Genomic DNA, 10,865 nt, shown 5'->3' on the forward strand with positions numbered 1-10,865 from the left:
ACTGGGTTTATTTGTTTACACTAATTAAAAAAAAAAAACAAAACAACAAAACCAAACCAACACTGCTTTAGATTAGGAATCAATGTGCTTCATGGGTATTTTGGTTTGCACTTGGATGTTGCAGAGCAGCCGCACAAGCTCAGATCATATGAATATCCTCGAGGTCTGAGGACGCACTGCGATGGTAATCTGTGTTTGGGGCGCGTTTGGGTTCGGCAGGGGTTGGATTTGTTTCTGTTCTGAGCAGGAACAGGACTCATTCCAGTATCCCCTGACTACTGCGTGCTTGGGAACACGGTATTTTGCACCGGGGAAGGGAACACGCGGCAGGGCGAGGCCCCGGGGCTCGGCGGGCGGTGCGGGGCCCCGCTCCCGTCCCGGACCCCGCCGCTGCCGTGAGGGAGGGCAGAGTAGAGCAGAGCCCGGCGGGCGGTGCGGGGCCCCGCTCCCGTCCCTGAGCCCGGCGGGTCTGCGGGCGGTGCGGACGCCCCCGCCCCAGACCCCGCTGCCGCCGTGAGGGAGGCGGAAGCCGGCGTTGCGCGGCCCATTCCTTCCGGGCCGAGGGGCGGCGGAGCCGGGGCGGCCGCAGCCGCAGCCGCAGCGCCGGTGGGTCGGGGCCCCTGGGGCGGCCGGGGAAGGGTGGGCCGGGGTGGGGCGTGGGGCCCTCCGGCCGCTGAGGGCCGTGGGCGGCATCGGTGATCCGGCCACAGCCCGACACGTAGGTGTGGGTAAAACCTCCCTGGCGCCTCCGCTATCGGCACCCAGACGCGGGCCTGGCCTCCGGTTCCTGAACGTGTTTTCCCCACGCTGTGTGGTGCAGTGTCATGGGAGCGCGATGTGCCGGGATGACCTGTGCTCCGGGATGACCGTGCTGGAGTGGGGAGGTTGGACCCGGTAATCCCTCTGCGGTCCCTTCCAACCTGTCCCACTCTGCGGTTCCGTGGCGCTGCCCTCAGGCCTGCTCGCTCGTTTCCTCTCTTTCTGAGCCAACTCCCCCCAAGTCTTGTGGATATGTTATTGAATGTCCTGTTGCTTCTGACTAGATATGGATAACAAGAAGGATGAAAAAAGTCGGACGCGGTGTGCAAGCTCAGAAGAAGGGCTGAAGGCCCGAGGTAGGTGCTGTGAGCTGTCGCTGTGGTGTTTGTCCGTGTGTCACCCTCTGTGTCACTTACCGGGTTTGCTGATGGCAGTAGAGCATGGCACACTGGCAGAGCAGGGAAAAAAACACAATCAACCACTCAAAAGAGGGGTTTGTTGTGTTTAAATTCTACTGAGAGTCATTTCTGTAGCCCTCAGTCACTAGCAGGCTTGTCACTGTTGCCTTGTGTTGCTGTCAGGAAAAGAAAAAAGGAAACGGAAGCGCAGCAGAAGCAGATCTTCATCTGTTTCATCCTCATCGTCTTCTGGCAGTACATCCATGTCTTCCTCCTCATCACGCTCATCCTCAAGGTCATCTTCTTCCAGCAGTAGTAGAGGTAAGCTACCTCCACATGCACATGGTGTTTTCCAGTTTTGATAGCACTCCTGAGAACGTTTAAAGCTTATTTTAAAAGTGGTGAAACCACCACAAAGTGACGGTGCAGAATAGCAGTGCTGTTTTTTCAGGGTGTTTCTCTCAACCCTTTCCTGTTGTGTGTAAAGGTGCCACTTCTCAGTGCCACACAGTTTGCAGTGTTCTTGTGTTAATTTGAATTCCTTCAAAAGAGAAATCGCCTTTTGAATAAATGTAACTTGGTAACAATATGCTGTATATATTTAAGCCCTTCCATTTTTTACATTTTCAAAACACAGATCATTTTTTACTTCACCGGTCTATCTAGACCAGAGGTATGAGTTTCATATAATCCTGCTTTGGTCTTAACATTTCAAGCAATTAATTTTGAGGACTCAGGTAAGGTAGCACATCTGCAGAATCAGTAAATCAGGTATTTTCAGTTTCCATGTTAGTCCAGTAAGTGGCAGTAACTTAATGTGTTCTCTTTCTCAGAGTTAGTTCAACCTGTGTCAGTATACAAAGCTGAACTGAAGCATTTTCTTCATATGTTTCGCATTTCTCTGTGTCTCATCTGGAAAAACAAATGCCTTTTTCAGAATGCTAAGCTTACAGGGTTTGATTTTGTTGTTTATTTTTTCCTTAATTTTAGATTCTCCTAAGTCTAAGTCAAAGAAGAAGAAAAAAGAAAAGCACAACAAAAAGGTAAAAGTTTACAAAGTAGCTAACAAAACAGTTATTTCTATTTCAATAACCTTAAATGTCATGTAAGACAATGCTTTTGTCTGTGGCTGTGTAAAGCTAAATCATGCTTTTATGATTGGTACCATATTGGATTGTGGTAGCTGAGCTGATAAATGGGCATTTGACCTTATACAAAAAGAGAAATAATTTAAAAGTTACTTTTGCCAATCATTGCTGGTCCAGCTGGAGTTTAGAGTAGTGTCTGAAGAAAAGAGAAGTTGGGAGTCTTGATTCAGAAGAAGTTATTCGTAGTCAGTGAGAGAAGCAAGTGGTAAATTCTTGCTGTTGTAATTTTTATATTCTGTTTTCAGTGGTTTTATATATTTATATATTTAAAAGAGAAAGAACAGGGATTCAGAGCTTTTCTGTTCCTCAGAGTCCCAAGGGTTGCTAACTCTGGTGCATTACTTTCTTGTCCAGCAGTGGTAAGGGCAGGCACTAGTAGCTATCTTGATTTGAGTGGCCTTGAGAGATCCTTGTGCGTTTGGAGATTTTTTGCCTTGTTAGTCTGCAAGCATAAGAATGTATGTCTTATCCTTGTAGAAAAGGAAAAAGGAGAAGAAAAAGAAGGAAAAGAAGAAAAGGAAAGAGAAAACAGGACCTGTCCAGCTTTCCAAGGTATGCTGGTCCAAGTGTGAAGCCCTGTTTTATTTCTCACCTTCCATCCTGTCCTGAAATGTTTATAAGATCTTTGGTCATCAACCAGTGAAAACCGCTCTCTGTTGTTGTGGGCAGTTAGGAAGTATAAAAGATTATTGTCTGTAATTTTTAAAAAGATTTGTAATGGTACAGAACAAAGCTTATGTCTTTTTAACATGTGATCTCATTTCAGTTCTTCAAAAACAAGAAGAATGAAAACTACAGCATGATAACTGGAAAGAAAATTAAGATGAAAATAAAGAAGACTAAGGAAGATATAGAGGTAAGAGTTAATTAGTGTAAATGTCCCTAAGAAAAAATACTGTATTTTTTAGTATTTTTCTAATAGTAGTGTTTGTAGAAGAGTGGATCTTGCAGGTAGGAGTTGTGAACTGAGTGTAGCTTTTAGTGTGGCTGTGATGCCCTCTGAGAAATTTTAATTCATTCTTTTGGCAGGGTTTATGCTATGAAGGGGCTTGGAATACTGAGTCATGAGCAGATAAACCAAAGGATGCTTGTGCAGGTTCTTAGAATTTTAGCCTCTAATCATTAGCCAATTTGTAGCTTTCTTTTACACTGTTGTTAGTTGTACTCATCTTCTTTCAGTCTCTTGTGATCAGTTGTAGTAATTGCTACTCTACTGTGTTTTTCTAACGCATGCAAGACTAGCCTTTATTTAGAGTGGAATTTATAAAAATGCAGTAGTATTATTAGGACCACAAACTCCTGCATTTTCTTAAAGCAGTCAAATTTTTTTGCTGAGATACCCAGGGAAATAAGTACCATGAATAGTGTTGTGTGCTATTGCTATGAATGTTTTGACTCAGCACTTAGATAATACCTTCACCTTTCAACAATTTCCACACCTTAGGGTGGCCTGTAGAGGGCTCTGGTACTGGTCAGGAAGTGTGACTTCCTTGAGGTATCCAGCTTGGCAGATTCTCGTTCAGCCCCAGTGGTTCATTCTGCAGCTACCAAAGCAGTCCTGAGCATTCTGAGTTAAATTTGACTGAAAACACTTTTTATCTTCTCTCTGTGACTCTGTAAAATGTGTACTAAATTATGCTGGATGTTTGCTAGTTCTGTTCCAGTAACCTGCTTGTTACGATTTGGTGTCAAATATTTGATGGTCGTTTTCTTGTTTGGTGCCTGTGATCTTACTGAATTGAACAACATCCATTCTTTATAATATTTAAGGATTCCATAATTTTTTATATAATTGCTAGAATTGACTGGTTGGGCCATCTCATATGTGAGGAAAGAACCTAAACTCAGGGTTCTGTTATGCTGCATAAGCTGCTGTTCGTGCATAGGGAAAAAAAGATACTTCCCAAAGCTTCCCACAGGACTTGATGTGAGTACAGTGAAGGTTGCCTCAGCCACCAGAGAGGAGCATCTGTTGTGCCTGTGATTTCCCTCCTGGGCAGGCTGTGAGCTGCACGATGACAACCCAGTGGAGCCTCCTTAGGGATCCACTTGGGAAAAGTCTCATGGAACAGTGACAGCTCATCTCCCCAGTACCCATTGCCTGGCACTTCCCCTGGGCACACACGCCTCACTGGTAGCTAGTTAGACCCAGCTGTGTCAACGGCACTTGCTTTGGGATGTGAAAACCCCTGAGGAAATAAGGATCTGTGTTCTTGCTCCTGAGGACAGGTCTGTTCAACCACTGCCTCTGCTTGTCTGCTCTGCAGAGAGACCGGAACCGTGCACAGCTCCTGGAATTTCTGAACTCTGCCTTGTAACGGGAGGAGTGCTCACCAAGGACTGGTAGATGCACCAGTCCAGCCATCATCCTAGCAGAACACTAAAGGGAACCTCAGGGAAAAGGACACCAAGTTGGACAAGACCAGACCTTCCTACTGAGAAGAAAATTGGGATGTCCTTTTTAAATGGCAAAACAAAGAGTAGCTAGCAACTTGTAATGGAGAGCCATGTCCTCCTTTTGAGATCCTAAGGTAATAGCCAGGCTGTGGTGTTTTAGAAAAGCCTAAGTGTGTGTTGTTCACAATGATAAGAAATGACACACTGAAGTCCAGCAATGTAGTTTCTATGCTAACTGCATGCAGAATGCACTCTTGATTTCAAGTGTCTTAATTTTTCTAGTAGTTTAAGCAGAGTATTTGTAAATGTGTATTTGAAAGATGTTTCTTTTATATATATTACTTTCTGGTAGTGGTTATGTTTATCCTAAAGAGCAAATTGACCATTGTAAATAGAACATCCTTTTACATAAATGATTTTTTTTTTTTTGAAGTTCATTCACTAGTATGTTATTTTCTTTCAGAATTTGAGATCTGGTGTTTCTCTGAACAGTTTACTTCTCTCTCTCTTTAGAAAGTGTAACAGCAAAATACTCTAGAGCAATAATGATAACAAATTATTTTTATCCTTAAAAAATAGAAGCAGGAAATGTCTCTGGTTTTGTTTGTTCCTAGATTAAAAGCTCTGGAGTTGTGGCCTGCTTTTCCAGTCCTGTGAGCCGTGTATCCAATATTTCTCTCTCTGAAATGCAGCAAGACCTGTACCATGGACATACCTGAGTCTGAGCTGTGGAGTGGTGTTGAGGCAGGCAGTGATGGCGACTTCACAGGTCTGTTGACAGTGCACTGTGAGATGAGGCAGGTTTGGGCAGGCAGCAGGAGCCCAGCACAGCTTGTGAGTGTGCCAGCTGTGGTAATTTGCTCAGTGCCTGCACTCTTCGTTCCACACCTTGACTCCTGGTTACCCAGCAGGCCCCTCTGTACAAAACCCTGCTGTGGGAGTTCCATTTGGACTGCTCCTAAAGCAGGTGCTGCTCAGGAGCTACATCTTAGGAATGCCTGAAGGAAGGACTCAAGGGGAGTTTACTTTGACAAGAACATCAAGTGTATAGCAGTCAGAGTGGGGGAATTCATTAAAGAGCAAATGGAAAACTCTCTCTCTGTCTGCTACCGTGTTTTGAAGTAAACCTGAAGATTTGTACTATTGCTCAAGGGATAATTTTTAAGTGTTTTGATGTGTGAAACCTTCTGAAGCTGCTAGAATCCTCTCCTTTCCCTAGTGTTCTTTTGTTATGAAGCATTTTGTAGTTGTTACAGAGATGTAACTCTTCAGAGACTAAAGCCCTGATCCAGCAGAGCAGCTCCTTACATCCTTATGAACATAAAACATGCAAAAACATAGGTGGAAATGGAGTTTCCTTGACTTTTAATCCAGTAATGGAAAGGGTTTTTTTGAAAGCACTGTTCTGAAATGTCACTGGGGGAAAAAACCAACCAAACAAGAAAACCCGTTTTTATTTATTGTGGGGATTTTTATATTTTGATTTATGCTACTTTAGTATTTCCTAGCTAGTGATGTCAAAGCATCTTGCCCAGATAAGCAGCTTTTGTCTCTGGACTTTGCATAACAAAATTAATCCCAAACACACATTTTTAGAAGTCAACATCCTTCCCATTCTCTAGGTTATATTTTATGTAAAGATAGTGTAATTTTTTAAAACTTGGTGTGGGGTAGGGAGTAGAAATTTGGAAGATGGAAAGAAAATAGGAACGGGAAACGCAGAGATTACAGTTGTAAAGAACTGCACTGGTTGGAAGGTTCATACTTAGTTTAGATAATTTGCTTTTTTGCCCTGGTCAAGGTCATAAAAACTGCCCTATTCCATATTCCTGTGGAAAAGGCAAAAGACCTTTAATAATATGATGTGGACTGCTTTTCCTTTAGGGTTTTATTCTCTCATGGTACAAAAATGAGTCAAACTATTTATTTTTAAAAAAAGAACCTTTTTTGTGGTGTGTGTTCAGGACAGAGAAATTTTCTGTTAGTTTTTCTTGATGTGCTGGGTATGCTTTGGTGATGCTTTAAAATATTTCTGTGCCCACATTTGCTTCTAAGCTATCATTTCTTCTAGAAAGCCGAGCTGCTGAGTCTCTGAGGCAGTGATTCTGCTTTATTCTCTCCTGCCCAGTCAGTCACAAGTGCTCTCTGAAACTTCCCAGCAGTTACTGCTTTTATAGGCCTCCTTTTCTATCCTGCCCATCTCCATGTAGATTCTCAGGTTTCTGAAGAGGCTTGAGTTATGTTGCATCCTTCCCTTCTCCATCTTTCCCCAAAAGCACTGAGCCCCTGTGCATCTTCTTGTGCCTGAGTATCTTTGAGGCTGCTGTTGTGAAAAGGCCATCAGATTCCAGTCCTCCCTAGTGAGCACAGGTCCTTACAGCCAGAATAATTTTCCATGCCTTGCACCCTCAGGGAAGTTCATTTCATTGACCTTTTCACTAAAGCATAACTTCTTAATGCTGCTTCAGATCCCTGTTGTGGCAGCTGCACCACAGACTGAACCAGATGAGAAGGTTGCAACAGTAAGAATGTGGTGGCAAACAGGTTGGGAATTTGCATGAAGGAACTGTAAGCAGCATGGGATGTTAACCTGATACACACATGGCTGATAGAGAGACTTGCTGCCACGTCTACCAAGTAGTGTATGTCCTGGGCAAAGGTGAAGGCTGGAACAACAGAGCAGTGGAAAAGGTGTGAGGTAGGGGTGGAGGGAGACAGCTGCTGTCAGAAGTCATGGAGTGGGGCAGAGGTCAGGTGAGGAGGCAGGGGCTGCAGAAACTTACCTGGCTGGGCAAGTTGAGGTTCTTCCTAAAATTCTGAATCGTAGAAGTCTTTTAGATGTGAAACCTGCCTTTTGTGTGAGTGTGTGTGTGTATCAGTCTTCCCTATTGCACCCACCTTCTGTGTTCTGCACCATTTTCCATTCTAAGAATCATGCAGAACTCAACTGAATTTTTTTAGCAGCAGAATTATCAGAAACAGAAGTCACTGTCGTGGGAAGGAGAGGAAGGATACATTCTCTGAGCTGCTGCTGCCATGCCCTTCTTCCTTGGCACTGTTTAAAGTATTGTATCCCAGCCAGTCCTTGTGGGCAGTGGAATCCTTTGTTACTCATTTCCTTTCGAGTTCGCTTGAACTTCACTCTTTTGCCCACACAAAAATGTAGCAGAGATGAAAATCTGAGGGAGTATTGATAAATGCCACTTTGACTTGGAAGTACCTGGCTCCATGGATCTAAAGTGTCTCATCCTGCAGAGCTGAGCAGGGCCTGCCATTTTGGTGACAGTTTAATATTCAGAATGGTTAAATTGGGCAGGTTGTGCTGTTTGGATGTACTTGGGGTTTTGTGCTGCAGGAATGTATCATTCCCAGTCATTCTCTGCAGCAGGAAAAGCTGAGTGAGCTCTACACACAGGGGAAGAGCAGAGATCAGAGAGGCTGAAGTGACTTGCCCTGGGGTTACCTGCTGAACCTTTCCTGCTGTGGGCAAGGGCCTTGATGGCTGGTGGAGTTCTGATGTCCTTTCATGTGTTAAACACACTCCTCATGGTCTTTGCTGTGTGGGTTTTGCTGTGTGTATTTAGAAATAAGTTTCCAAAGTTCTGATTCAGCACTCACGGTTGAGACCTCCACTGTCATTTGAGGGCTCCATGGAATGGCTGGATTTTATGTCATAGTGGGTTTTCCTGAAGGAATGAGGTCCTGGGCACACCTGAGAATCCTCCAGTATGCACTTGGTTATATTCAAAGCTGTAGGGTGATGAGTTTTTGAGGACCTACTTCTTAAAATTGTTGGCAAGCACCCATCTGCCTAGTTCCATCTCTGGACAAAATTAATCATCAAAACTATTGTCCTGTGCAGAGATTGTGATTTATTTGTCTGTTGGAAACAGGTATTTTTTTCTCCCTGCCTGTTCAATTTCAGTCTGAAATTGTGCTTCAGGAGTATGAATCTCAGGTGTTGTCTGAGGGAGGGGCAGGACATGGTGCTCAGGGGTCTAAGGAAGCCTCTTGAGAGCCCTTTGGAGCAGCATGAAGAACATCATTACTACCCATGTCTGGAATATGCTGGAATATCTGCCAGTAGGTGGCAATGCTGTCCAGCTGGAATGTCACAGAATTTTTAAATTTTTTTTAACCTTTGGACATTGGCCTTGCACTTTCTTATTCTGAAACCGTATAATTAGCCAGCAAATACTTAATTATGGTTGTTTGTGGGGAACATGTGTTACTGCTGTCCTATGAATTTAATCCAGTCTTTGTTCCTGTCTTGCCCTTGGCTGTGCTGAGGACAGACAATAGTCTCTTCTGCTGGTGCCTGTGTGCCAAAGGCAGAAGGAAACCTTTAACTTCTCAGTAGCTGAATGCAGCAGGAGCAGGTTGCTGAGAGACAGCAGGGGCCTGGAAGGTGCACCACCATACCTGGGGCTGCTGAGTTCTTCAGAAACTGCACTCCACTCTTCTCCATCTCCTAAACACCAGTGCCAGATTATAGAAAGAAAACTCCTTAACATAAGGAATATTTCAGTGTCACTGCTTCATAACACATCTGGTTATTTAAATAGTCTTCAGACCAAATTAAGTGCAATCTGTTGCTTTAGGCAGCCTGACACTGGAAAGAATCAGGTTGGAAAAGTACTGCAGATGGACTGTGACCTGACAGAGGCCTCTGAGGATACAGCATTGTGAACACTAAACAGATGTAATAGTAATTATATTCTGAGAGCAGATACTCTGATGTCAAAAACACAGAAGCTCTTCTCACTTTGGTGTCTCTGCTCCTGGGTTAGATTACATTTATTTGGTAAAGGCAGCATGTGGCTAAAAAATAGAGGTAAGATGCTATAATCTGTGGGATAATCCTAGCCAGGACCCTAACAATTTATATTATCATGAAGCATCCAGTGACAGTGTGTACAATGTATTCTTGTAGGCCTCTTCCTCACCTTTCTGTCGTGTTTTTTAAGATCTCATCCTGTAAGGATTTTCCTTTAGTCTGAAAATATCTATTTGCAGAAAATGCACAGAAAATTCCCGGTAGTCATTGGGAGACCTGGGCCCAAGACCCAGCACTCAGGGCCAGCAGAGCATCTTTCTGTTGTAAACCAGCTTGAGACATGGCCTGTCTGACCATGCAAAGGGAACAAGAGGTCCCTTGTGCCAACAGCCCACACACAGACAGCAGTACCAGGGAAAGACAGGCACTGAAATTATGATGTCTCTGCCTGGCACAGGTGGGTGGAACTGAGGGGGGCCTAATGGCCCTTCCTCTGTTGTAGGGCACAACCAAATAGGCTGTGACTGATGCAGTCCAGTTCTCAGAATGTTTTTTTGGGCAAAACTCCAGTATAGTGTCTTTTAGCAGGGAGGTGTAGCAGAAGACAGGAATATCAGAGTGGCCATTCAGTCAAGCTGTAGTTTTCCTTCTGGGAGAGGCCTATAGCAATGTCTGGGGGAAAGTAGTGTGAGCAACAGCACAGATTTGCTTTTCCACAGCTTCTGGCAAGGAGGAGCTTAAGCTCTGTGCTATAGGCTGTGTCTAGAGCACTGTGGTTTACTAACCCCCTGTACTCACACAGTCCCCTTTTGGAACCACTCATCTGTTGATGTGCATAATGTGCTAAGCAGTGCAGTTCATGCTTCAGTAATACCTCATGTGGAGGGAAAAAAGGTCCCTTTTGTTAAACACATGCCTGCTTTCTATATAGGATGCTTAGCACAGGGAGCCCTGAGCCATCTGGGGCCATCTGCTGATATATTAAAGTGTTCAGTACACAGGATCAGGTATGGAATCAACAGAATGACTCAAAAGTATCTGGAGACAAAACACCCCTTTTGTCTCTCATATCATCTCATTTTGTGGTAATACTGGCTGATGTAAGACGTGCTCAGAAGCACGTTGATGAAGACTTCAATTCAAGGTTCTATCTGCAGACCATGTAGCTCCAGTGAACTTCAGACCTTTGCAATTGCTTAATGCTGGTTATTTACCACCTCTTCAGATCTTCAGATCTGATTGTAGAGGTAGCAATGTAGATAGAAGGTGGGCAGCTGCATGGGTAGCCTGTAGAGAGAGGATGGAGGTTTTTTGTTTAGATCAAGTGCCTTTACCATTCCTGCCTTCCTGCTTTGATACATACACAGTAGGGTGGTAGAACAGCTG

At 44.2% G+C, this 10,865-nt stretch overlaps 1 protein-coding gene across 1 annotated transcript; it reads left to right on the forward strand.

Moving 5' to 3' along the window:
* The first annotated feature begins 462 nt into the window (after positions 1–462).
* Positions 463–4,739, forward strand: LOC130251005 (ADP-ribosylation factor-like protein 6-interacting protein 4). Its single transcript, XM_056487299.1, has 7 exons — positions 463–606; positions 1,044–1,115; positions 1,341–1,478; positions 2,148–2,200; positions 2,783–2,857; positions 3,072–3,161; positions 4,573–4,739. Exons 2-7 carry the CDS (start codon positions 1,046–1,048, stop codon positions 4,621–4,623), a joined length of 477 nt encoding a protein of 158 aa, XP_056343274.1. The 5' UTR covers positions 463–606; positions 1,044–1,045; the 3' UTR covers positions 4,624–4,739.
* Positions 4,740–10,865: the final 6,126 nt, after the last annotated feature.

Source organism: Oenanthe melanoleuca, chromosome 3 (genome assembly GCF_029582105.1).
Source record: "Oenanthe melanoleuca isolate GR-GAL-2019-014 chromosome 3, OMel1.0, whole genome shotgun sequence".
NCBI classification, from domain to species: Eukaryota; Metazoa; Chordata; class Aves; order Passeriformes; family Muscicapidae; genus Oenanthe; species Oenanthe melanoleuca.

What these genes read in the sequence shown, in the direction of transcription:
- LOC130251005 (XM_056487299.1), top strand. Translation starts at nt 1,046, where the DNA reads ATGGATAACAAGAAGGATGAAAAAAGTCGGACGCGGTGTGCAAGCTCA. An exon ending in TTCTTCCAGCAGTAGTAGAG is followed by an intron (nt 1,479 to 2,147) that starts GTAAGCTACCTC and finishes CCTTAATTTTAG; the next exon opens with ATTCTCCTAAGTCTAAGTCA. An exon ending in AGACTAAGGAAGATATAGAG is followed by an intron (nt 3,162 to 4,572) that starts GTAAGAGTTAAT and finishes TCTGCTCTGCAG; the next exon opens with AGAGACCGGAACCGTGCACA.